We start from the raw sequence: 27,714 nt of genomic DNA, 5'->3' as shown, positions 1-27,714 counted from the left end.
TTAGCCTTCAAATCATAAGTTTAAAAAAAAAAAAAATCATGTTCTAAACCTTTTATAAGCATCTTAATTAAAAAAAACAGGTACAGTTGGCTGAGCTTTTCAAAAAATCAATCGGCCGAGTTACCTCGGAATCCAGCGAAATTGACCGAGTTGTATAAAAGACATTTGATGCGGTCTTCACCATCAGTAATGGGGCTTTTTAAGATTCCAATGAAGGGCTCAGATGGAAGAAAATATACTGTTTTCCTAGGGATCTGTTTCCGGAATCTCTTTTCGTATCAGCAGTAACTTGTTTCCGATCTGGAATATTTAATGATTAAAATTTCAAATGAACCCAAAGTAACCAATCACAACCACAGGATCCCTGCCAACACATCCTGACCCTTCATCTAATATCCCGCTCCAATTTGAATTTAAATTCAACTTACTAGACCGTTAAGTGGATAAAAAGACTCTTTTACCCCTTCTTCATATATATAACAAACCCTGCCCCTTCATCTTCTTCTTGTTCTCTCAATCTCTCTCTCCCCCTCTCCGACACAATCTCTGTGTCTTCTCCTCATAATCTTTCCACCATGGCCATCGACAAAAAGCTTCCGTTACAGAGCAGCAACAACGCCAATGTTGCTGCGAAAACCATTGAAGAAACCTACCAAAAGAAAACCCAGCTTGAACACATCCTCCTCCGACCCGACACCTACGTCGGCTCAATCGAAAAGCACACACAGACACTTTGGGTCTTCGAAGGTGGTGAAATGATCCAAAGAGCAGTCACTTACGTTCCCGGCCTGTACAAGATCTTCGACGAGATCCTCGTTAATGCTGCAGACAACAAGCAGAGAGACCCCAAAATGGATTCCTTGAAAGTTGATATCGATGTTGAGCAGAACTGCATTAGCATCTACAACAATGGAGATGGGGTTCCCATTGAGATCCACCAGGAGGAAGGGGTTTATGTGCCAGAATTGATTTTTGGGCATTTGTTGACAAGTAGTAATTACGATGATCAGGTGAAGAAGACGACCGGTGGGAGGAACGGGTATGGAGCGAAGCTTACGAATATTTTCTCGACAGAGTTTGTTATTCAAACTGCTGATGGAAAGAGGCAGAAGAAGTATAAACAGGTAACAAAATTTGGGCATTCTTGAATCTTGTTTCTTGAGATTTTTTATTATTGATCTGGGATTCTTTGTTTATTTTAGTGAATGCTGTTCTTGATGATTTTAGTTATTTGGGATTTGTAATATTTCTCACTGTTTTGGATGTATTAGCTGATTCTTGAATTGGATTTTGTGTTTATGGTACCACATTTCTTGGGTTGATCTAATATATATTTTTTAATCTACGGTCCTCACCAAATGATTGGTTTTAGGGTTTAGTGATTTTCAAGTTTTCGTGGCAATTTGTTGTTCTAATTGTATTTTTAAAAAATTACTGGGCGTTTATTGGATATCTAAATCTGATCTTTTTTTATCTACACTTCTAAAGTACTCACCAAATGATCAGGTTTAGGGGCTATTGATTTTCAGGTGTTCGTGGAAATTTGTTGTTCTAATCATATTAAAAAAAATTACTTGGGCTTTATTGGATATTAGATCTTCATTGGATTTGCTCTCTGTTTCGCTGTCACTGGTTTTTGGTTCATTCAATGTTTATTGCAAATCTTTCTCATTTCTGGGATTCATCCTTTGTGAAACGTTAAAGTTGTCTTTCTACTGCTATGAAGGTCTTTTCGAACAATATGGGAACGAAATCTGAGCCGACTATAACCAAGGGCAAAGAAGGCGAGAACTGGACAAAGGTTTCATTTAAGCCAGATTTGGCTAAATTCAACATGACCCATCTTGAAGAAGACGTGGTTTCCCTAATGAAAAAGAGGGTCGTAGACTTAGCTGGATGCCTTGGAAAGACAGTCAAGGTTGAACTGAATGGGCAGCGAGTGCCTGTGAAATCATTCCTTGATTATGTTAATCTTTACCTACAATCTGCCTCTAAATCTAGGCCAGAGTCCCTACCAAGGTTCGTATCTGAGAAATTTCAGATCGACCCATTAAAAGTTTTATATCTTTTTTTATTCACCCTTCCTCACCTGTTTCGATTATTATATCAGGATTGCAGAGAAAGTTAACGACAGGTGGGAGATCTGTGTGAGTGTAAGTGAGGGGCAGTTTCAACAGGTATATAAACAAGTATTTGATTCAATTAAATCCCAATTTTTTTTCGCTTTTAGCTAAATTTGGTTAATGGAGCGTATGGGTTGGTTTTATCAGGTCAGCTTCGTGAATGGAATAGCCACCATCAAGGGTGGGACTCATGTCGACTGCGTTACAAACCAGATCGCAAACCATATAATGACCATAGTAAATAAAAAGAACAAAAATGCCAACCTCAAGGCCCATACTGTGAAGAGCCACTTGTGGGTCTTCGTTAATGCTCTGATCGAGAACCCAGCTTTCGATTCTCAGACCAAAGAGACCTTGACTACTCGCCAAGGCAGTTTTGGGTCGAAATGCGAGCTCTCACAGGAGTTCTTGAAAAAAGGTTTGTAACTTCGGTCTTATAATGTGTCTAAACCTCTTCTATGTGATTGTGTATATAATGACTCCTTTGTGCTCCAGTGGCCAAGTCTGGAGTGGTGGAAAGTCTCCTCTCTTGGGCAGATTTCAAGCAAAGCAAAGATCTTAAGAAAACTGATGGGGCAAAGAGACAGAGGATTACTGGCATTACAAAGCTTGAGGACGCTAATGACGCTGGAGGGAGGAATTCTGACAGATGTACTTTGATCTTGACAGAAGGAGATTCAGCTAAAGCTCTTGCAGTAAGTAGTCATCCTTCAATGAGTACTTCATCAACATGGGTTGTTATTCAATGTTCTTATAAATATTGAACTCATACAGATGGCAGGTATATCTGTTGTGGGTCGTAATAACTATGGCGTGTTCCCATTGAGAGGTAAGCTGCTCAATGTAAGGGAAGCAAGCCATAAGCAGATAATGGAGAATGCTGAAATCCAGCACATAAAGCAGATTCTTGGATTGCAACATGGGAAGGATTATGACAATGTTAAGTCACTAAGATATGGCCATTTGATGATAATGACCGATCAGGTTTGATGTCTTTTTTCTAATTATTTATTAAAATTATGCTTCTGGATTGCTTCATTCATTGGTAATGGAAATAATTCAATTTTGGTCATCGTGCAGGATCACGACGGTTCCCACATCAAGGGTCTACTTATTAACTTCATTCATTCATTCTGGCCATCACTGCTCAAAATTCCATCCTTCCTTGTGGAATTTATTACACCAATTGTGAAAGTTAGTATGCAAAGTTTAGTTAATTTGAAGAATTATTTAAAAACTTAAAGATAAAATATGTATCTAATTACGCCTAATTGTCCTTGTAGGCAACTAACAAAAATGGAAGGGTCCTGTCCTTCTATTCCATGCCAGAGTATGAATCATGGAAAGAAAGCTTGGGGGGTACTGCTAATGGCTGGTCTATCAAGTACTATAAGGTTTGCTTGTTTGATTACTCTTAAATATGACAATCTAAAATCAACTTTGGTCTTTAATTCTCACAGTAATTACATTTGAACCTCCTTGTAGGGGTTGGGAACAAGCACATCAAAGGAAGGCAAGGAGTATTTCAAAGATCTTGATTTGCACAAGAAAGATTTTGTGTGGGTGGATGAGCAAGATGGGGATGCAATTGATCTGGCATTCAGCAAGAAAAAAATTGAAGCAAGGAAAAACTGGCTCCGACAATTTGAGGTTGGAATGCTAACCCATATTCTCATTTTTTTAATTTGTACCCACCATATCTCAATTTCCATTTCCAACAAGAGTTTCCTTTCTTTTCTTGCATTGCAGCCCGGAACTTACCTTGATCAGAAGGAAAAGCTCATCAAGTACAGCGACTTTGTAAACAAGGAGCTTATACTGTTTTCGATGGCAGATCTACAACGGTCGATCCCATCTATGGTTGACGGCCTAAAGCCTGGTCAAAGAAAGATTCTTTTCTGTTCTTTTAAGCGGAATTTCGTCAAAGAAGCAAAGATTGCTCAGTTTGCGGGTTATGTATCTGAGCATTCGGCTTATCATCATGGTGAGCAGAGTCTTTCGAGTACCATCATTGGAATGGCACAAGATTATGTCGGCAGCAACAATATTAATCTTTTGCAACCGAACGGTCAGTTTGGAACCCGTCACCAGGTGAGGGTCAACAGCATAAACGTTTCACTACAAAACTGTATATAATCTCAAATTCACTTAAGTTGTTTACTATTATATCATCTGTTCCTTTCTAGGGAGGCAAAGATCATGCAAGTGCTAGGTATATATACACTCGTCTTTCTCCTATCACTCGGTTCTTGTTCCCCAAGGATGATGATGGACTTCTTGATTACCTGAACGAAGATGGGCAATCTATCGAACCTACTTGGTAAGATTTCTATCGAACCCACTTGGTAGTTAATTTTCGTTCTAAATACAACGAAACTGATCTATTTCTGCCACTCAGCTATGTACCCATTATACCAACGGTCCTCGTCAATGGAAGTGAAGGAATAGGAACGGGTTGGAGCTCCTATATCCCAAACTATAACCCCAGAGACATTGTTGCCAACATTAGGTGCTTATTAAATGGAGAACCAATGGAGCCCATGGATCCCTGGTACAAAGGATTCAAAGGAACCATTGAGAAAACAGCAACAAAGGAAGCTGGGGCATCCTACACCGTCAGTGGGATCATAGAGGAAGTCAATGAGACGACACTTAGGATTACGGAGTTGCCTGTCCGGAGATGGACTCAGGATTATAAGGAATTTCTGGAGTCCATTATGACAGGGAACGATAAAATTAAGGAACCATTCATTAAGGTATCTTCAAATATAAATTTCTAATTTTAATTTTACTTTCATCGGCACTATTGGGTTGTGTGCTCATTGAAGAGTTTAATTGATGCAGGATTATAGGGAGCACAACGACGACACGACAGTACACTTTGAGGTTATCATGTCTGAAGAGAACTTAGTGATGGCCAAGCTAGAGGGTTTGATGAAGAAGTTTAAGCTTACAACCACAATCAGCACCAGCAATATGCACTTGTTTGATCCGAAAGGGGTGATTAAGAAATATGATACCCCAGAACAGAGTACGTGCTTGTTTTCGAATATAGATATTTGGGAAAATTATTAAAAAAACAACATTTTTATTATTTAAAATTAGTAAAAACACCTTAAATTGCTGGACGCCTTTTAGTAACTCTTTGGACAGTCCAGGGTTTTATATTGTATTTTGCAGAAATGTCACTCTACTATTAAGGATTTTAGTGGCATTTCCGTCATTCAAATTCATAAAATAACATAAAACGTTGAACTGTCCAACGAGTTGCTAAAACACTTGGACAGTCCAGCGATTTAAGTTGTTTTTGGTAAAAAAAATTTAAAATATATTTTTTTTTATAACAAACTAAGACTTACCCCTTTCTTGATAATTTTCCAGTGATTTTTCATTCATTCACTATAGATTCCTTGTGTTCTCATACTTTTTATATCTTTGCAGTCCTTCAGGAATTCTTTCATTTAAGGCTTGAATTTTATGAGAAAAGAAAGGTGGGTTGTGATTCCCAATTATGTAACTTAAAATGTTTTTGACATTTCTTCGGTTAAATTTGAATGAGAAATGTAATTTATCTGTAGAAAGTACTGCTCGATAACCTTGAACTGGAGTTGTTGAAAGTTGACAACAAAGTCCGATTCATCCTTGGAGTGGTAAGGGGAGAGATTATAGTAAGCAACAGAAAGCGAGCAGATCTGTTCCTCGAGTTACAGAAGAAAGGTTTCACTCCTTTCCCCAAGAAGATTAAAAGCATAGATGCTGCAATTGCTGGGGTGACTACTGAAGATGCTGAAGAAAATGAGGAAAATTCAGAGGTCATTGGTGGCAAAGTACGGGCAAGTGATTATGAGTATTTATTGTCCATGGCGATTGGAAGCTTGACACTAGAGAAGGTCCAGGAGCTCTGTGCCGACAAGGATAGACTCACTAATGATGTAGATGAATTGAAAAGGTCTACTCCAAGATCTTTGTGGATGAAAGATCTTGACGCTCTTGATAAACAACTTGATGTAACTTTCTCACCATTTCTACGTTTTTTCCCCTCTTTTGTTAGTTATTTTGAGTTCGTTTATCTGATTTTCTCCATTAATGCAGGAGCAAGATAAGAATGATGCTCAAGCAGAGGTGGCAAGAAAGGCGTTGAAAGGCAAGGTGATGACTGAAGCAGGATTGAAGGCTTCTCGCGCGGTGAAGAACCCAAGAAAGAATAATACAAAAAAGGCCAACAATCCTCCTATAGAAGCAACAGTTAGTTCTGCAGTGGAGATTGGTAAGCTTGAAAAAAAAATATTATTTTGCTATATTAATCAATCCTTGCAATTTCTCAACTCGGATTGTTCTCTGGTGCCATTAGGGAATCCTTCAGAGGTGGCGAAACCCAAAGGTAGAGGCGGTCCAAGAAAAGCTCCTGCTAAGAAGGTGTGTGCACTTTGCCAAATTTTTAAATCCTTATCGTCGAAGAATCATAAAAGTAATTATGTTTTACTTTTATGCAGCAGGAAAAGCGTACTTTAGTTGACAGTGATGAAGATGATGATGAGATACTTGACCTAAAAGAACGGTTAGCTGCATATAACCTTGATTCTTCTCCGGATCAATCAGCAGGTATTTATCATCTTTACATAACGACACATCCATCTTCATCGCAATATTTCAGTTCTAAAAAGCCCTAAAAGCTAGAAATTAACTTTAGTTTTTTCTTTTCACAGCCATGGACTCCGAAGTGCCAGCAAGGAAGAAAGAACCAAGCAAAAGAGCTGCTGCAAAGAAGCCGCCCTTATCAACTTTCACAGAGATTTCAGATGATGATGGTAACATGGATGATGAGATGCAAATGATCCCAGAAGAGAAAAAAGGAGAGAACGATGACAGCGATGGAGATTTTGAGCCAGAAGTAGTAGTTGTAGCTAAAGGGGGGAAAAAGGGAGGAAGAAAACCCCCCACTGCAACTGCAAAGGCAGCTAAGCCACCAAGGAAAAGAGGACCAACAAACAAGCAACTTCTGAACCAGAAGCTTATAACTGACACTATGAAACCTGTTGAAAATGCTGGGATTTCACCAGAGAAGAAAATGAGGAAGATGAGGGCCTCCCCATTCAACAAAAAGAGTGGTTCGGTATTAGGTAGGATTGGGACAAAAGACAAGGACAGTTCTCTAATGGGTGGTGAAGAAGAATCAGGTTCTTCCTCTGCTTCTGCTTCTGCTTCTGGCAGTCTAGATGAAGCGAGTGAAGTTGCTGCTGCAAGGCCAAGACCACAAAGGGCGAACCGGCAGGCAGCAAAGTATGTGCTGAGTGACTCTGAGAGTGCCGAGGATGTTGACGATTTTTCTGACTTTGACGAGAATGAAGATTAAACTTGAAACTGTGTTTTACAATGGGAAAGGGCTTGTTTCCCAACTGCATTGGCATTCAACTGTTTGCTTGTGTCTTGTAACTGATATTTTAAATTTTGGAGGTTGTATTTGCAAATGAAATTTGAGATTTAAGTGCTTTAACAAGCTGTGAGGGTCTAACTAATTATGTGTTCCACCATAAATTACAAAGTAGATAGAATTTCATTCATTGTTGCAGCAGCTGACCTACTTACCACCCTTGACAAGCAGTGTGTCATGATCCCATCTCAGGTGTCCCGGCGATGGGGAGAAAGTGATGCCAAGTTGCAGACTAATGTGACCTTGTTTGTAGCCCAATGCCGAGTGGCAAGCCAAGCCTTTATAAGCTCCTTGGGAAGGCTAGCTCAAGTGTTAGACAGGGAAGCAATGAATTCCTTGGGACTACCACCAGTTGCATGTAGGACTTTCCGAGGGGGCGGTGCATGTGACCGTGAGACTAGTCTCGCCCAAAAAGAAAGAGGGAGGGTGGGTGGTGCGTGGTGGGTGGTGGGGGGGTTGGGAGGGAAAATGTGGCCTTGTATGAAATGCCGGCAAACATGTAATAAAATTTAATTTGTTGGCTAGCATTTCACCAAGTTAAACTGAAGTCATCGGGAAAGGAATGATATTCCTAGTGCATCTGTACCTGGTATACGGTTAGGTAGCATTGTTGGCATGCAATTAGGCTGCGTTTATAATGAGGTTTCATACAATATAGTGTCCTTCAAGGGAGGGGACTGCACATGCCCCGAGGATTAATCGGGTGCTCTTAGAGGCGACTTAAAAATAGAAATGATGGTCTCCAGGGGAGATTTTTTCCTTTCTGTGAAACACTCTATTACTGTCCTCTGTCCAAATGCCCTACCAAATGACAAAAGGACATAAGCTCCACAAAATTCTTTCTTTTTTTCCATGAAAGATGAAGAATGCCAGCACTGAATTATTAAAGGAATCCATAACCATAACAATTATTCAGATCCAAAGACACATATAAACCATATTACTCAACTTTCAAGTGTACCAAAGTTTCACCCAAGCACACATACAACAGGAGGGAAAGTTCAAGGGAGCACACTGACAGGTATCAGCCAAATTCACACCTTCATGGTTCAATTTCAGTCTTGACGATAAAATTCTGGCGACTGATAGGGTTCATCACCACTGGGGGTCCTGCAGTACGTGGCCATGCCTGGAACTTCTTATCGGTTTCTTCCCACCATTCTTTTTCAGCAACAGTTCTTGGTGTAGTGCCTGTAGTAAAATTGATTAATCTCATAATAGTGAAACAATGTTTCAAGTAAAAAACCAACTTACCCCCAAATAGTTTCTTGTCAGCAAACAAAACATCAACTGAGTAGGCAATTAGACCGGATGCCACCACAGCGCCAACGATCTTGGCTGTTGTCATTGTTTGACCTGCGCACCAATTAGATTAATGGCAACGGTAAGGCAAAAAGAATCATAAATCACCAATGAATTAGTTGTAGCTAACATTGTACATTCTATCAGCCATTTTTGGTGACAAGATTCTCATGTTGACTATTTTTTTTTTTTTTTCTGTTGTAAGTGTAAAGATATATTGAGGAAAAAGAAAAGAACTTACAGAAGCTGGCGGTAGAGATAACCCCCAAAGAGAACAAAGAAAGAAACAAGCCAACAAAGAAAGCAAAATAGCTAAGAGTTACACAAAAGATCCCATCTGAATACAAAGTCATCGAAGGAGACCCCCAAAAAGTCCTTGCCCAATTTTGACCGTAAGTACAGCAAACTCAGAGTCTCCAAATAGACCGCATGAGGCAGACTTTCCTTACCCTGAAACACCCTGTTTTTCCTCTCTCCAAAGACTCCATGCAATGGCTGACAGAAGAATAGCCCAAAGGTATCTTTTTCTAAGAGAGAAGATGTTAAAAGTTCCCCCTTCCAAAAGCGAAAAGAATTTTTTTTGGAAAAACCCACTCCACTTGAAAAAGGGAGAGAAACGAAGTCCAACGGGGATTAAGAATTCCAGATTGGTGTATTATGTTTAAGAGGACAAAGGAAACTGTGGACCCTATCATCATCCATTCCTCCATTTCTTGGGAGGTTCGTACAGTTTTCTTTAAGGAGTTCTGTGAGAGATGGGTCTCCCACGTGTAGATGACCATACAAAACCTCGGTGCTCAACTAATTAAAATCACCCATCTGAATTCTGAAAACAGAGTTTTCACAGCATCAACATGAAAATAAACCCACAATTTTTGACATTTTTTTTGAAGGATTTGACGGGTGGATATTCATTGTAACTTTATACTCTTATGAAATATCAAACAAGTAAAACCCATATCTGACACACAAAAATTCAAGAAGAACCGCCTGTAAACCAACTACTCCAAAAGAAGGATCTTTTGAAAGGGGGGAGAGCAATGAATATAAGGGGGTCACGTTAACTGGGGTATGACACACCCGAGAGTGGAGGAAAATATACACTCAACACTCTCCTCACTCATAATAGTGGAAAAAACCAATCCCGTGACCCATACGAACCTAGAGCAATGAATTGATACCATATTAACCAACCAACTACTCCAAACTTGAATATAAGAGAGTCAGGGGCTTACTGGGGTATGACACACCCAAGAGTGGAGGAAAATATACACTCAACCCCCCCCCCCCCCACCCACTCATAAAGGTGGAAAGAATCGAACCCGTGACCTATATGAACATAGCACTCTAATACCATGTTAACCATCCAACTACTCCAAAAGATCAATCTCTTGAAGAGTGGGAGAACTTTATAAGAGGGTCACAAGGCTAAACTGGGGTACGACACACCCGAGAGTGGAGGAAAACACACACTCAACAATGCCATTAAATATAACCAAAATCTCAACAGACTAATGAAATTCTTTGAACACTTGAAGTAAACAAAAACAAATCCAAAAAATGAAGAGGATAAAAAAGTGTTTGTAGTATAGGAGAGTGGGAGAACTTTATAAGAGGGTAACGAGGCTAAACTGGGGTACAACACACCCGAGAGTGGAGGAAAACACACACTCAACAACGCCATTAAAAAAGTGTTTGAAGTATATCTTGAACACATAATTATTATTATTATTTTTTTTTATAGCAACAAAATCCAAAACATTTAATATTAGGTTATGAATTGTTACGTGCCTGAGTTCAAATCTGGTGCAGCATGGAGCATTGAAGTATGATGTGTTCTTATTGTGTTCTGTCAATCAGTTATATGTTGTGGGTTTCTGTAGGTGCAATTAGTTGTAAGCTGTGTGCAGGGGCGGAGCCATATAAGGTCGAGTGGGGGATATAGCCCCCACTAAAGTTTGAAAATAGAACTAAGATTTACACGTCTCATTTTGCATTTTATTACAAAAACTCCCTCGGAATGCTAACAACTCCAAGGGAACCTTAATTTATCAGGTTTGTTACCCCAGTAAACCTTGAGATGGACCCCACATCATTTTAAAATAGTAAATACCTATATACACTGATTATATTTAAGAAATATACTTTGAAAAACATTTTCCTTACTAACTTAGTAAGATTTTAAGCCTTACTAAGGGTCATCTTTCTAAAATGGATTACCACATTAGCAATCCAACACCACAGCCATCTAGATTTCATGGAAAAACTCTGATTTTGAAAAGGAAAGAAAAAAAAAATTGAACTTGATCCAAGGTGTTGAAAATGGACTGTTACCAAAGTCCCAAAACTTAAAAATTAAATTCAACAGTGAAAAATAATGGGTTTTTTTTTTCTGAATTTTTTTTCGAAGTTCCTAGAATTTCGTCTTCTACAAGCCTGTGGCATCAAATCACTTTTTGAATGCCAAGATGTGAGCTCATGACCCTTGGTAAGATTTGAAATCTCACTAAGTTAGTTAGGCTAGACTAACTCTTTCTTTAAATCAAATTCTTTTATATCCACTCTCCTCTCAACATCTATTCTCTCCTCTTTTTTTTCAATTATAAGTTATTCTCTCCTAAATCAATTAAGCAAACCTAAAAATCTGAGTTTTATCATATGAAATCTAGAAGGTTGTGTTGTTGGATTGCTTTATGGCAATGTGGGCCCAATAATGATTTTGAAAGAGATAATTAATGTTGAGAGGAGAGCATAGTTTCAAAACTCGTCCGAGACCGGGACATATCACCCGAGTCCTCTCAGTATCATGCATGGACGAGACGGAAGGACAAGTCAATTTTTTGGACAAGATTTAAAACCCCACGTTCATTTTTTTCATTTTTGAACGAGACATCTCAAATGTATCAGAAAACTCATCCAAGACGATTCGGTATCTGGTATGAACGAGACGCAAAACCAAGTTTTAAAACCATGGAGGAGAGAGCATATAATAGGTATGTGATTTTTTTTTAAACATGAGGGTATTTATAGCTATTTAATCTTTTAAAAGAATGAGGGTTCCACTCCAAAGTTTGTTGGGTAACAAACTTAAGAAAGTAAGGATCCCTTCGTAAATCTCTCAAAAGAGAAAAATTAATTGAAGTTCCACTCTGTACAAGAAATAAGGTTTATAGAGGCAGATTTATTTGCCTTTATAAAGATCAGATCTGCTGCTATAAATCTACAGCATAGATTTATCTACCAATAATTTTTATAAATAAAATCAAAATCAAAATAGGTCTATATTGGCGGAGATAATGAACAGCCAATCTAACTCAATATCGAGTGGTCTTTGAATGACTAGTGTTTCTTATATTTTAAGTTTCAACTCTTTAAAAATCCATTATTTTATGAGTCCAACATTAGCATAAAAGAAACCCTAGATTATTGATCAACCATCTTTAACATTTAGACCCCATTGACAGAAAATCCTGGCTCTGCCCCTGGCTGTGTGAGAGTTGCGTGCAGTAAGTGGGTTGTAGTGTAGGAGTTGGTAATTAGTGGGAGCAGGGATGGATTCACAGTGGGTGCAATGGGGGCACTTGCCCCCACAATTAAAAAAAAAAAAAAATTATGTTATTCTCCTTAGAATTTGATATATTGAGTTTGGCCCCACCCTACTCAAGTTTTTGGGTTTCTTAGAACCCTTATATTTGGTTAATATTTGGCAATTGCTCCCACCCCACTGATGACATTACTCCTGACTTAGGTCTTCTCTCATAGACATAAGAAATGACTAAAGGTCCTTTTCTACCCAACCCATAAACAAAAACCCATGAATTTTCTCCTCAAAACCACTCATCTTTATGCTCTTGAACCTTATCAGGCAACCATAGTTTGCCCCCACCCCAGGAAAATCCTGGCTCCACCCCTGAGTGTTGGGTGTTGTAATGAAGAGCTATGAAGTGGTGTATTTAATCAGTTCTGTTAATGAAAATGTTAAGCTTTTTTTTTTTTTTACTTTCAAATTTGTTGAAGGTAACATAAATTAAGAAGATATGAACGATCAAAACAAAGAAATTGAAGGCTAGAACAACTTAAATAATAACTAATTATCTTTTCAAAATCAAAACCCACTTATCCAAATAAAACTAACAAAAAGCATACGAAATTACATACAAAATTCCCAACTGGAGGTCTCAGGTTTGAGAACAAACGCACAGTGAAGTTAGGCTTTGAATCGTCCTGCTGTAAGCTTTCGATCTCACGTCCTTCTGAACAAAAAACCCTAGCGCGGAAAATGAAATTGATCGGAAAACTTATACAAGACTTATGTCCTTATGGACTGTGATGATACCACACCATTATATTATGAGTATACCCCAAACTTATAAAACTTTATTTAGTGAAAATAACATTGATTTTACTGTTTATTATCCAAAAAAAATTATATATTTTTAAACCACGGAAATTTTATTGACACGTCCCCCGAGTTTTAAGCACACCTCTAAACATTTAAAAAAAATGTTTAGGGCACTTCATGTCAAAGGCCACCCCTCTCATCCTCCAACAATTCAGGCGAAAAACAGAGAGATATCTAAGGAGGGGGAGGAGGAGGAGATGAAGAAAGAGAGAGAGAGAGAGAGAGGAGAAGAATAAGAAAAATAGAGAAAGATAAAGATTAGAGAAGAAGATTACATCTTGTGGTCAGTTTTCGACGTATTGATTCATCAAAGAAGTTAAGGGTGCCCTTAAAATAAAATTTTTAATTTTTTTTACTTTGAACCGTCCTTAGATATTGTGGCATGTCACTAAAATTTCCCTTCAAACAATTTAAAATTATGGATAATCCAATCTTTTAAATTACTTGGGAAAAAAGTCATTAGTTTTTTTTTTTTTTTTAAATGTATAATATATTGAAAAAAGGGGAGGGGGGGGGGAAGAGTACAATGAAGCCGAGAAAGCCTCTCTAAAAATAACAAAGCAAAAGAAAACTAAAAGAAATCAAAGATTACACAAAGAGTTCCATCTAAACACAAAGTCATCAAAAGTAAACCCCGCGAACTCAATGTACTGTTTCAACCAAAGATAAATTAAGCCCAGGATCTCCAAGAAACCCGCATGAGTACTTCTAATCTTACTATTGAACACCCTGTTATTTCTCTGGTTCCAAATCCCCTAAGCAACAACTGAAGGTAGCATAGCCCACATGAATTCTTTTCTCTGGAATGGAAAGCAGTACTAGCCCATTCAACAAACAACGATGAAAACTTACGAGGGAAGACCCAATTAATACGAAATAGACCAAGGAATGTTGATCAAATAATGTGAGTAAAGGAGCAATGAATCAAAATGTGATCTACCGATTCCTCATCCCTCAAGCAAAGGGGACAACAATTAGGCGTGATCCAACCCCGAACAATCAAGTTATCCAACGTGAGTAACCTACCGAGATAGGCCAACCAAAGAAAAAATGATATTCTAGAGGGAACATACTTGGACCAAATGATGGACCCTGAGAGGAATCGCTCAACAGAGGGAATAAGGCTCTCGTAGAAGGACTTGACAGAGAATCTCGACTCCTTTCCTCTTTTCCACTACCACCTATCTTGTTCGCTATCATTGAGATGTATCGAATGCAGGAGATCAAGAAAAGATGTCATCTCGTTTAGCTCCCAATCGTTAAAGTTTCTCCTGAACCCCAAATCCCACGTAGGTTTGGACTCCGTGCCGATCAAACATTGCTTGATAGAGCAATTCTTCTTAATAGAACAAGTGTACAAAGACAGAAATTGAGTTGCTAGAGACGATGCACCGCACCACCAATCCTCCCAGAATCTGATACTGTCCCCCAAACCCACTTTGAACTTAATTCCTCTTTCAAAATCCTCTCTCACTTTAAGAACCCCTTTCCAAATACTACACCCATATGGATCATTTGCCTCACCACTATACCAACCTAACCTCCTTTCCCCTTACTTAGCCCTAATAACCTTCCTCCACAGACTACCCCTCTCCTTGCCAAATTGCCATAGCCATTTTCCTAAAAGTGCTCTATTTGATAATCTAAGCCCCCTAATCCCTAGTCCCCCATTCTTCTTGAGCATGCAAATTAACTTCCATTTGACCAGGTGGTACTTCCTCTAACCACTAGTATCGTTTCACAAGAAATTCCTCATGAGCCTTTCTAGTCTAGTCTTTACGGATCTCGGGAGAGTGAACAAAGAGAGAAAGTAAACCGGTATACTCGTTAAAGTGCTTTTAATCAAAGTTAATTTTCCTCCCTTTGACAAATACCTGAATTTCCACATGCTCAAGTTTTTTTCCACCCTTTCAACCACTCCTTCCCAAATTTTGATGCTATTGTAGGGTGCTCCCAACGGTAGGCCCAAATATGATGTGGGTAAGGTATCATACCCACAACCCAAGGTTACAGCCATCAGATGAATATCCTCAACTTCTCCAACCCCGAAAAGCTTACTCTTATGCAAGTTAATGTGTAACCCAGACATAGCCTCAAAACAACATAGTAAAACACGAAGAACTCTCACCCGATCTCTCGAATGATGTAACAAGACTAATGTGTCGTCCGCAAATTGAAGGTGAGAGATCAGAGGTCCATCATTCACCCTAAACCCCGACAGCTTATCTAACTCGACGGCTTTTCTAAATAATCTACCCAATGCTTCAGCTACAATAAGAAACAAGAATGGAGATAAAGGGTCCCCTTGCCTCAACTTTCTCATTCCCTTAAAAAAAACCCACTGGACTCACGTTAACAAGGATCGAATAAGACATCGTCGTAACACATTTCATAATCCAACTGATCCATGTTGCTCCAAAACCCATTCTTCCCATCATGTATTCTAGAAAACCCCAACTCACATGATCATAAGCCTTCTACAAGTCTATTTTCCCTACCATCCCCTCCTTCTTGTTCCTAATCCTGGAATCTAGACACTCATTGACAATCAAAACTCCATCAAGAATTTATCTACCCCTAATGAAAGCACCTTGTTCATCATCAATAAGGCTAGGGAGAATTATTTTCAACCGACAAGCCAGCACTTTGGATAAAATTTTGTACACCGAGCTCACCAGGCTAATGGGTCTGAAGTCTCCTATCTTATAAGCTCAATTTTTCTTAGGGATCAAGGCCACAAATGTATGGTTGAGGCTATAGTCCAGACACTTCTTATCTTGCAACTCCTTGATGACTTTCATGAAATCCTGCGACACGATTTCCCAACAATATTTGAAAATTTTCATGATGAAGCCATCCAGCCCTGGTGCCTTGTCCCCACTCATCGAAAAAAGGACTGATCTCACCTCCTCCTCCTATTTCTCTTTCTAACCACTCCCTCTCCTCATTGTTCAAGTACTTGAAGTCTAGATTATCTGGTCGTGGTCTCAAGGGTTCATTTTCTTTGTACAAATCCTTATAGAACTCGACCACACCTTCCCTAATCTCCTCCTCTCATTCCACCATAATATCCTTGATGTAGAGTTTGTCCATTTGATTACTTCTTTTATGAAAGTTTGCTACTTTGTGAAAAAAATTTGTGTTGTTGTCCTCTTCCTTCAGCCATTTGACTCTCGATTTTTGTCTCCAACTTATTTCCTCCATAAACGCAACTCTTTGGAATTCCGATTTCAACTCCATTCTTTTGCCTCTTTCGTCCAATGTCAAATTCCTTTCTTCCTCCTTTTTGTCCAAGATTTCAATGTTTACCAAAATCTCTTTCTTTTTTAAATCAATTTTTCCCAAAACCTCTTTACTCCACACCTTCAACTTATCTTTCACAAATCTGAGCTTCCTTTTGAATACACAACCCGGATTTCCTATAGCAGAGCCCTCCATCCACCACTCTCTGACTAGATCTAAGAAGTTGGGTTGGGCTAGCCACATGTTTTCAAATCTGAACGGAGTGGGAATAGTCTAGGGTGTCCAGCTTCCAAAAAGATAGGGGTGTGATCAGAGATCGAACTAGGGCTGGCCGAATGAATCACATTATGAAACTTCTCCTCCCACTCATTATCTACCAAAAACCTATCTAGTCTAGACATCCTTGGGTTACTTTGGTTGTTTGACCACGTGAACCGTCTACCCAGAAGAGGGAAGTCCATTAGACAATATCTGCTTATAAAGTCATTGAAGTCTCTCATACCCTTAGTTATATTCGAATCCCTGTTCTTCTCTTGGGTAAATTTGGTAACATTAAAATCCCCCCCTAGAACCCACGGTTTCTCCCAATACCCCGCCACATCTTCTAGCTCCTCCAAAAATTGTTGTCTCTCCCTACTAATAGTTGGCCCATAAATCTTGGAAAACGCCCATTGAAAGTCATAATCACAATTCCTGCATAAGATAGAAACCGAGAAGGCCCCAACTAAGATATCTATTACTTAGATCCAATCCTTGTTCCACATCATAAGAATCCCTCCAGCTGACCCTATAGCCAAGAGGGTTATCCAATCCATGTTACTTCCCCAAATAACCATTATGATCTTGTCATCACATTGAGCTAGTTTCGTTTCTTGAAGCGTGACAATGAGGGGATTTTTGCTTCTAATGAAAGCTTTCACCGCTGCCCTTTTTCTCTTCTCACCTAACCCTCTAACATTCCATGATAACACTTTGAGCAACATAGGAACTAAAAGAAAACCCGAAAGCACCATAGCCAGCCTAAGAAAAATGGTCACTGAAAAATGAATGATGGAAAAGAGAGTTAGTTTTTAGTATAGTTATAAAGCCCCGTCGATTCAACATCAAACTTGACCAAGTCCACACAATTGGATTTCAAAGTGACTCGATCCAAAATTCCATGTAATCAACTTGGCAAATCATTGAATCAACTTAAAAATTAATTTTGTGAAGAATAAAAATTAATTTTTTTTACTGATTTTAATATTTATAAATTTAATATATTTTCATTTGACTTATTCAAGTTGACCCATGAGTTATTTACTTGACTCAACTCCATGCACACGAGTTGAATTTAAGTTTGGATAGTGTTATAAGCACCCCACTTATTACTAAGGCCACCTCACACTATAGCCAATTTATTTTTTGTCTTATACGGGTTAAAAGTTTCGGAAAGAGCTGATTTTTGGTGAGGATGATCTCTACGGTGAGGAGATCCTCCTCACAAAAAATCAGCTCATTCCAAAACTTCTAACCGTATTTTTTTTTTTTCTTTTTGTATAAACCACTTTTGATGAGGTTAGAAGTCTATGATCATCTCACCAAAAATCAACTCATTCTGAAACTTTTAATTCGAGGAAAACTATTCCTACCCATTTTTCATGGGTGATAACTGATAAACAAACAATTTTGATGACATATCCCTTGATCGTGGTCTTCCATGAGAAAAACACAAAACGATTGAATTGCCCTTAGTATACAATTTTCACCAAAAGCCCTTGATATTCACCTAAGCACCCAGCGAATTTGACTTAAATTATCACTCATATTCAACCCAATGATTCCATTTCTTACCCTCAAACCTCGAGAACAAGATAAGGTTTTAGGGGAGGTTAAAGATTATAGACTCGAACGATCTTTCGATAGCAGATAAAAGAAAGAGGATTCTGACAATATTAATTGCCTTCCCTGTTTGCAATCTAACGGTCTATGAACTCTCTCTCTTTCTTTACATTGGGTTAGGCGAGGATTGACCATATTTCTTCTCTCTCTCAAGAGGCATTGGAACTCAAAACAAGAAGATTTCTATGAGGGGATGTCTTGAAAGAATGCTTTCTTTGAATAAAAAGACACGGTTAATTGACAATAATCATTGCCTCTTCCACTTTCAATGTCAAATGTATGCTTGAATCTCGTTGGTTTAACCCCATTAAATGGAAGAGTTCATGCAAGGGTTCCTATAGACAAATCTAGTTATGGTGAGAATAAAGAACAGCTAGGAAAGCTTTAAGAGATGAATGAGCATCAGAATCATGTTGAAAGCATTCAAAACTTGTTATTGATTAGAGATAATTATAACAAAGATGCAGTCTACACACAACTAAGTTTTGTCGTGTTTCATCTACTTGACGTTAAAAAAGATAAAAGAAGCTTCTTACTTTCAGTGCTCCTCTACCACTCAGATCAGATTAGTCAGTTTTGTGCTTTTCGAGCTTGAAAAGGCGATGAAATAAAGCCAGTAGCCATTGCCAAACGAGGAATAGCCAATTATTTCGCTTGGGTTTGGGTTCTGGCCTCGGTCCCAATATCCCCTTGTAGAGCTCTTTTTGCTTCTGATAAACAGCCTTGTCATGTTCAGCAAGCAAACGTAACTCCTTCGTGATAGCCTTGTCTTCTGGTGCATATTTACGAGCCTTAAGAAAATCTTCTCGTGCAGCATCTGTCTGCCCAAGTTCAGCTCTAGCTTTTCCTCGTCTGAATAGTGCTTTCACATTCTTTTCATCCTCACCCAACACCTGAGAGCCCATCAAGAAACCTTAGTACCATTTGTAGTTTATGTCGATGATCAAGAAGAAAATACCTATCCTTCTGTGGATAGGGCTGCAACTTGGGTGGGCTGGCCCGAGCTCAACCCGATTGATGGGTAAGCCTGGGCCAATTTATGTAGAACATGAGTTGAGCCTGGGTTAGAATAATCCAACTTGATCTTAAATCGGTTTGGGGAAACCCAACTCAACCCGAACCCGAGGCTATTTAATAATATCTAAATATTTTTATATTAATCATATGCTTTTGCTTATTTTTAAAGTGTTTTTAATTATTTATTGTTTAAGATATAAAAAATTTATTTATATTAATTGTATTTCTTATTTAAGATTAAAAAAATTTGCAAATTAAAACAAAATTAGGCTTGTTCAGCGAGCCCAACCTGCCCAAAACTACCTAACTCGGACTAACCCGAGTTTAGAAGCTCAAGCTCGGGTTGAGCTTGGATTAATGAGCCCAGGCTTAATGCTCGGGTTAGGTTGAGGGCTTCTACCACTTGAGTCGAGCATGAGTTTGCAGCCCTATCTATGGGTCATAACTACAGATAAAAATATGCACCACATTTACATATTTTATGAAAAACAGGGTACAGCGCCCTTTTTTATATTTTATGGTGAACATTAGAACCTAGAAGGTCGTTAAGGACCAAAGGTTTGCAAGCTGGAAAGTTTGAGAAAGCCGAAAACTGGAGTCTCAGCAATTATTATGATCAGCAAGCAACACACATATAAAAAGTGAACAGTATCGTCATGAAACAAAACACTTACAATGCTGCACTGCCCAATGGCTTCTTCACAGCGATTGAGCTTTATTAAACAAGCTGCCATGTTGAGGTGGCATGGGTTTTTTACGGCCAAGGCCATATCCTGGTACTTTCCCATTAACTGGAACATGAAGTCATCTCCCATGTATGCTATGGCCTGAAAGAATGAAGAAACATCAGTACAACTTTTTGTGCCAACTCAAAAAGCCAGAATTATTGACTATAACAGACGGATATAAGAAAATAAGTTCATAACCATTTCATACTGTTGCATAGCCTCCTCCAATTTGTCATCCTTGAAAAAAACATTCCCTTCCATCTTTCTTCGATCTGCTGCTCCTATCCTTTCCTCCACAGTCATGTCCCTGCGAGCTTTCCCCTGAAAAATGTATCAGACTTCAAGTCAGAAACCTATGTGCTCAGCACTTTAGTGATGTTGATGCCTCAATAATTTCGGAAGATGAACATGTGAGCCAAACAGGGAAAACATGAGTGGTAGTTCAAATTGAGGCATCAGGAATATATAAACCTAGGAACCCATTCTAGATCCCTGATCAATTTGAATGGGTACAAACTTACTTCTTTAGTTTCATCAAAACCAATAAGTTCAACTTCATATAAGACATCTGCCATAGGTGGAACATTTGGGAAGGAAAAGCTTCCCTCTTTACCATAGCATAACTCCCAGCCTACATGCAACAAAGCACGTTCACCAGCCTTCATGCTTGATACACCAATTCCCAATCCTGTGATCTCGGTTTTTTCTGTCGAAATATAAGGAAGGATTATGAATACTCATATTATGTTTTTAATAGTAAAGTAGATTTAAAATCAATAGGATATTAAAAAACTTAAAAAATATCAATAAAAATGTGGTAGGGGTAATGATTGGTTTTCATTCACAGAGATAAGCAACAAAAATGATATAGAAAGATTGCCACGAAATAAACAAGAAAAATCTACATTATTCTCAGCTTTTCAATGCAAATCTTTGTAGAGTCTAGAGTGTAGAGTCACTCAAGATAATCTCATACTCTCACTGGAATTTTTTGTATATGGGAATAGTGGAATAAGAAGTATGTATTATGATGTGGCTTGTGAGTTATCTACCTTTAATGGAACTTATTTAACTAGACTTCTTTGACTAAGGTTCCATTGTAAATTAAGTAAAAGCCAAGGATACTTTGTAGCTGACTTAAGTAGTCTGTGTCAGTTCGCTCAAATCTATAATTCCTTGTCCCATGCCATCATCATCTTCTGATTAACGATCTACCATGGTACAACCAAATGCTTGCATAGAATTCAAACTACTTCAAAACAAAATCTTAACAGACTCCCAAAACAAGTGATTAACTTGAGAACCATCACTATGATTGATTTGCATAAATTTTAACCAAAATGGGGAAAAAAGAAAAACAAATAATTGTAACACCAAATCTGGTAGGCAAATACCTTTTCCTAAAACCAATTCAATTGGTCGCTGTTCTTGCCATGTATCTTCAAACTTGTGTTCAGTGCTTTCAGTCCATGCTTTGTAGTGCACTGTCAGAACAAAGAAATCACTCAGATATACCAAGTCCCCAGACCTCCCATGGAAAAAAATTAGCTAATGTTTCCTTGTATAATGCAAATTTGGGATCCTAGACTGTTTGGGGAAAAAAAAACTTTGACCCATAGCATTTGAAAAATACAAGAAATACACAATAAAATGCATTTGTCCCTCCCAAAACCAAAAGCTTAGCTTGTTAAGGGATAATTCAAGGTTAGTCAGGATGATGATACACAAGTACATGAGACTTACATACTGAAACTTATTTTCCTCATGGTCCACAGAAAATAAATTATAGCCCTCTTGCAACAAAGATCATTGGACCATTTTGTTCACATGTGTCACGTGAAAAGAGAGACCAACAGAGCAAAACTCGTAATGGATTAGAATATATTATAGATATTAGTGATACTATGAAGGGTATGTGAGTATACGTTCTCACTATATTGGGAATTCAGTAGTAGGAACCCTAATATAGTATTCCCAAACTAATACGGTCAAACCTTCCTCATATTGAAAGAGAAGTTTTTGATTTCTATGCTTGCTTGAGGAAGAGAAAACTTGTCCTGAAGAACCCATAACAAATGTCTCAGCAATCTGACCACATTGAGATCATAATTTTAAATCTCATCCAAGTCATCTAGCTATCATTTTACCAATGAGCCGGATTTACATGACGTCTCAGGATTCACATATCTCACAAGATAAAGGATATGACTCAGACAATATTTTGAAAATCTAGGCCAAGTCAGCAAAACTCACTAATATAGATAAGGTGTATGCATTATAATAATGTGCATGAGATACAATATATCAATGCCATGGTGTATCTCATCACATATCTTGAAGATATTAGATTTGCATCAATTAGTATCAATTAGATACTATAGAATATTGGATCGATTGATTGTCTTTCTATATTGGTGGATGTTTCAATATTTATAAACCCAATGAGCAAATGTAATCATCATCCAAGAATCTTGATAAAATTCAAATTTCTTCATGGTATCAAAGCTCAAGCTCCACTAAGCACATCGATCTTGGTGCGGCGTTCTTTGGCGATGGTGCTACTGCCATCGCCAAACCTAAATCATTTAATTTGTTCCCTTTATTAGTATTTAGTTTTTTTTTTTCAATAAAAATCCCACCTTTCTCTATGTTTCTACAAACCTCCATACTTCAAAAGTTAATGCCTCTCGATCTCAATTTTTATTTGATCTAAAATCTCTTCAATGAGAGTTCTTGTATTTAAACCGCATGATACATAGTTCTATGCTTTTGGGAGAGATCATGACAAATCTAATCTAGTGGGCCACTGACTCTGACAAACTCAAAAATAAGTGGGATACGACAGTGATGGACTTTATAAACAGGCGGTAACCACCATCAAGCATGATTGGACCTTGCGGCTATCCATATTCGACTTCTTCATGAGATCAAAGACTAATATTTTATGTAATTAATTCATAGTCTTTATCTAAAGGACCATGCAATTGCGGGAGAGTAATAGAGATAAGGTGTATGCATTATAATAATGTGCATGAGATGCACTATATCAATGCTATGGTGTATCCCATCACATATCATGAAGATATTAGATTTGCATCAATTAGGTATTTTAGAATATTGGATTGATTAATTGTCTTTCCATATTGGTGGATGTTTCAATCTTTATAAACCCAATGAGCAAATGTAATCATCATCCAAGAATCTCAATAAATTCAAATTTCTTCATTCACACCAGTCAAGTGGGGTATCATTCTATTTTGAGATACACTATATCAATGCTAAGGTGTATGCATTCTATTTTGATTAAAATAATTAATTGTTTTTAAGAATTTCAATATTTATTATCTAAATAAAATATGAATTTATGATCAAACATTTTCTAATCTTACCTGTTTCATAAAAAATACTTAAAAATTATTTTTATACAAATATACATGAATAAATAATTGTAAAGTGAGTTAAAAGATCTATGTCGCCCAAAGACGAGTTGACTCGTCCTGTACAACTCGGTTTCGTCCATGAACGAGTCGCAATGTCAAACAAAGATTTGAAACCATGATTGACATTAATAACAGTGCCTAGATTGGAATTTGCACATGATCAAGAGGTGCAGGGTTTGAATAGAATGTAGCCATACAATGGTAGACATGGTTCAAAATTCCATGCTGTTTTGGAATGTTTTGGTGGCACATTCCAGCTTCAGCCAAATTTGGAATGAAAATCGATTCAAAACATTTAATATTTTGTGAATGTTTCGGTCAAAGACCATTTCGTTTTTTCTCTTGACTGAAACATCGCATCGATATGCTTCTAACTGTGGGTTTAGTACTAACATATCTTAGTAATTAGGGTGCTTACAAAAGCATGTGGAATACTTTGTTGGCTTCTGACCATGCCCTTCCTTGATGATTTGCTTCTTGACTTTCTCATGAAGGATTTCCACTTTGGAGTCAACTTTTGGGGGACCTATAGTATCTTGTGGAGGTTCCCCATGAACGAATGCAGCATGTTCAGCAATTATTTCATTATCACCATCGGAACCTGTTAATTGTACAGGACATCAGTACTTTGTTTTTTTCTTGTGAACATTAACAAAATCAACCTTGTAGTAACAAGAAGCAACAAAATAACATATATTCTTAGACTGCATTCTACAGCTAACTGATCAAAGTTTTTTCCAACTTCAGAACACAATACAGAATCAATTCTTCAGAGTATCACCGATTGAACTGGATTCCTCCCTCAAAAAGAAATGATGAGATGTGGAAAAACTAATATGAAAGTATAACAGAAGAAATAACTAGTTCGATGGTATAGAAACATCCATGCAATACATACAAACATATTAAAGAAAGCATAACCATATAGGAAAAAAAATAGAGCACTTTAAGAAGCTCGATTTTCACCTGCCAACCACCACATTAGCCAAAATACTACAACTGTGCACCTAATTTAAAATGCCCCAAAAGTTTCAAATAAATAAATACACGTACCTATTGTTTGCGATGAATTAACTCAATTTTCCATTAGACATAGGCAGACGGAAATATGATTCCCCCTTTTTTTCTGATAAGTAGATGAGAGTTTCACCAAGGAGTAAGGAGGAAATGAAGAAACAACTTTGCTCCAAGTGCCAGTTTGTTAATAAATAAGTCAATTGTAAGTGTTGTATTGTTGCTCGAAATGCCAGTTTGATTTAATTGGGAACTAGCCAGAAGTAGTGTTGCAAGTCGAGCAATGTTTTTCGAGGGAACAGTAACCCCTATAGAGAATTCAGTAAAACAAATTTCTCCGCCAAATTTTTTTCTGGTGGCAGCAGCAGAAGTATTAATGCATCTGATTACAGAGGTAGTTTCTATGATGAAGAGCATGATTAGAGTTTTTCTTACTAGCCGAGGTAGAAGGAGACACCTAAATCATTTGGTCAACGAAAAACTTTTGCCCCACTGGCCACTACCACGCATTACGTTTATCTAATGAACAGTTTTAGAGTATAGGAGGTTTCCAATGCTCTCACATTCACAAGGAGAAACAGTAGCAAATGGCATGGAAAATGATACAGTTACAACTGATGTATGTTATGGTCATCCGACAGTTGGTTTAGCTCTTGCTTGAATCTATGATGATTCTCATTTTACAAATTATGTCGATGTTGGATTACAAGTTGTTTTCAGCGTCAAATCACGATCATCTAAGTAGTAGAGTTTCATCATCATCCAAGAATCCCAGAGCTTTGGGGTTGGCTAAACGAAGCATGTTCCTCCATTCAATACTATACAGAGCTACGTCTTATGTTACTGAAAGTGTACGCATATACTCTCTCACTGTCTAAAACCATGTTCTATTGGTCTTCCTCTCACCATGTTTGCACCTTCAACTTTCGTATCCCTTCTGATTGGGCCTCTAGTCGATATATGTTGAGCATGCCCAAACCATCTCAATCAACTTTCTCTAAGTTCATCGTCTATCGAAGCTACTCCTACATTTTCACAAATGCATTCATTTCTAATTTGATCTTTCTCAGTCTCTCCACTCATCTATCTCAACATCCTCGTCAAATTTTATTCTAATTTCATTTCTAAGTTTCTCAAATGCTTCATCAATACTTTTTGTCATAGTTTGAAATCAATTTCCCTTATAACGATACAATGAATTAAGAACAAAATGAGGATCTTAAAACTACAAACATCTATATCTGATCAAGTGAATTTATATCCCATTTTATTGACCAAAATTTAAATGGGTGCTTCACTAGATCACTATGAATGACAGAAATTAGAATAAATAAAGGAATTAAATTTTCTAAAATAGAGTGAGTGTTTGATGGATTACCAACTGACTGAGTTTGCTGATCCTGAATATCCTCCATTCTTCAAAGAAACAAACTTGAATAAATCGAATAAAAGTTAGTAATCAAATTTGTGTAGATTACAGTAACCAAAAGAACAAGTTGAATCCACACTTGAAAATCAGATCTATCTAACAGGAAATGAAACTGATCATGGAGGAATGACTTACGTTGGAGAGATTTCTCGAGCTAGGGTTTTGAAAAGCAGAATAGCAGAGAAAGAAGAAGAGAAGAAGAAACGGAGTAAACAAGCTATAGACTGATGTTTAGAGGAAACAGCTTCGGTACAACAATTGCTTGTATCAAAAGTTTGATACAGACAAAATGTTCACATTGCTCCAAATTGCACAGCTAACAATAACATCACTATTACCCTTCGATACAGACATCTGCATGAAAGTCGAGAATTATGTATATGATGCGGAGGATAAGAAGAAGCCGTCCGTGAGTCTTGCTAGTAAGGGTGAAAATCGTTTCTTGAAGTCAACTTTTTATGGAAAATCAATTTTCAGAGGGCACAAGTTTCCTGTTGTAGTGAATAAACTTTCGACTCAGATAAAAAAAAATTCTCCTCTGGGGATAAAAAACAATCTAACTTTATTCAATTTCTTTTGAATGGAAATTGCATTTTCTATAGATCAATTTAGAAGGAAATTCATAGTTAAGGGAAAATAGGTCAGCACTCATTAAGCACCCTAAAAAGTGCAAGAACAGCCCTTTTTAATGGCTTTTTAGGATAATTTTTTTTGATTTAGAGAGACTTTTTCCTTAAAGGCTATTTACCGTGGACGTGCAGCCTAGCAAGGGTAATTTTGTACATTTGAAAATACCCTATGAGCGCTATGAGGAAAAGTTAGTGAGATAAAAAAACAGTTGTGATAATTTGACATCCCCATCACAAAATCATAGATCATTTCATCGGGATACATAAGAAAAATATTTATGATTCTATGTATCCCAAGGCAAAAGATTTACGGTTATGCAATGGAAATGTGTTAGAGGGGGGCATCAGAAAATCATTATTCAAAAAAAAAAATTATTCGTAATTTTTTGACGCCCCTTCTGACATATGCTCCTTGACATGCCATGGGTTAGAACCATAGATTTTTCTTTAGGATACACAACTGCACATATTAATGAGGATATATCGTTGTGTATCCCGAGAAAATTTATGATTCTAGCCCATGTCACATTAGGGAGCACCCAATATCTTAGATCAATTAGTCCAACCCTTCCCTTTGATCAATGAAGTTGTTAGAAGTAAATATGATTTAGTCAAAGTTAGAACATTTCCAACAATGTTCTTTACAATAAAGAGTATATTTTGTCAAAATCTGACAAATGTTATTTTAGTTAGTTCAAAATCTGTTGGGTGCTCCAAGAGATTCAACAAATCTTTCATTTGTTAAAGATTTGTTGAAAATTGACTTAAATCTTAATAAGAGTCGTGACCTAACATTTTGAAATTTAAAAACACGATCCAATACCACATGCTTCTAGAGAACGAAATTCTAAGAACTTTGAAAAAAAAATTATTTTTCACCGTTTATTTATAATTATACGTTTTGGGAGTTCGATAGCCGTCTATTTCAACACCTTGAATCAAGCTCAAAAATTTAAATATATGTGTGTGTGTGTGTGTGTGTGTGTGTGTGAGAGAGAGAGAGCGCTTTTCCATGAAATATAAAAGGATGTTGTGATCGATTGTAAATGTGATAATCCATTTGGGCCTAACGATC

General features: G+C 37.5%; 3 protein-coding genes across 5 annotated transcripts; 1 reads left to right on the top strand and 2 right to left on the bottom strand.

Annotated features, from left to right (window-relative positions):
* The first annotated feature begins 506 nt into the window (after positions 1-506).
* TOPII (topoisomerase II) lies at positions 507-7,532 on the top strand. 2 transcript variants are annotated; one of them, XM_086452177.1, is made up of 19 exons: positions 507-1,124; positions 1,727-2,019; positions 2,111-2,177; positions 2,271-2,541; positions 2,619-2,818; positions 2,898-3,107; positions 3,204-3,317; positions 3,407-3,517; positions 3,609-3,773; positions 3,873-4,214; positions 4,310-4,443; positions 4,522-4,879; positions 4,968-5,154; positions 5,565-5,614; positions 5,702-6,130; positions 6,216-6,390; positions 6,475-6,539; positions 6,620-6,725; positions 6,830-7,532. In XM_086452177.1, the coding sequence occupies exons 1-19, from the start codon at positions 576-578 to the stop codon at positions 7,474-7,476; spliced, it is 4,473 nt and encodes a 1,490-aa protein (XP_086308303.1). In that variant the 5' UTR covers positions 507-575; the 3' UTR covers positions 7,477-7,532. The 2 variants fall into 2 exon arrangements, with proteins under 2 accessions (XP_086308303.1, XP_086308302.1); XM_086452176.1 differs by having other exon boundaries at positions 6,617-6,725.
* An 882-nt stretch (positions 7,533-8,414) lies between these two features.
* On the bottom strand, positions 8,415-13,211 carry LOC147396886 (uncharacterized). 2 transcript variants are annotated; one of them, XM_086452178.1, is made up of 3 exons: positions 13,057-13,211; positions 8,809-8,910; positions 8,415-8,745 (listed from the first exon to the last, which is right to left on the bottom strand). In XM_086452178.1, the coding sequence occupies exons 2-3, from the start codon at positions 8,900-8,902 to the stop codon at positions 8,597-8,599; spliced, it is 243 nt and encodes an 80-aa protein (XP_086308304.1). In that variant the 5' UTR covers positions 8,903-8,910; positions 13,057-13,211; the 3' UTR covers positions 8,415-8,596. The 2 variants fall into 2 exon arrangements, with proteins under 2 accessions (XP_086308304.1, XP_086308305.1); XM_086452179.1 differs by having other exon boundaries at positions 13,015-13,171.
* Positions 13,212-18,793: 5,582 nt separating this feature from the next.
* LOC147396885 (peptidyl-prolyl cis-trans isomerase FKBP42-like) lies at positions 18,794-26,397 on the bottom strand. The gene is made up of 8 exons (XM_086452174.1): positions 26,146-26,397; positions 25,960-26,012; positions 23,986-24,168; positions 21,522-21,611; positions 20,649-20,833; positions 20,326-20,448; positions 20,074-20,226; positions 18,794-19,275 (listed from the first exon to the last, which is right to left on the bottom strand). Exons 2-8 carry the CDS (start codon positions 25,994-25,996, stop codon positions 18,949-18,951), a joined length of 1,098 nt encoding a protein of 365 aa, XP_086308300.1. The 5' UTR covers positions 25,997-26,012; positions 26,146-26,397; the 3' UTR covers positions 18,794-18,948.
* Positions 26,398-27,714: the final 1,317 nt, after the last annotated feature.

The sequence above is a fragment of the Akebia trifoliata genome, chromosome 8, assembly GCF_017979445.1.
Source record: "Akebia trifoliata isolate Shusen 1 chromosome 8, ASM1797944v1, whole genome shotgun sequence".
NCBI classification, from domain to species: Eukaryota; Viridiplantae; Streptophyta; class Magnoliopsida; order Ranunculales; family Lardizabalaceae; genus Akebia; species Akebia trifoliata.
Note: the sequence above shows the minus strand (reverse complement) of the source record. Positions and strands in the feature narration are given on the sequence as shown.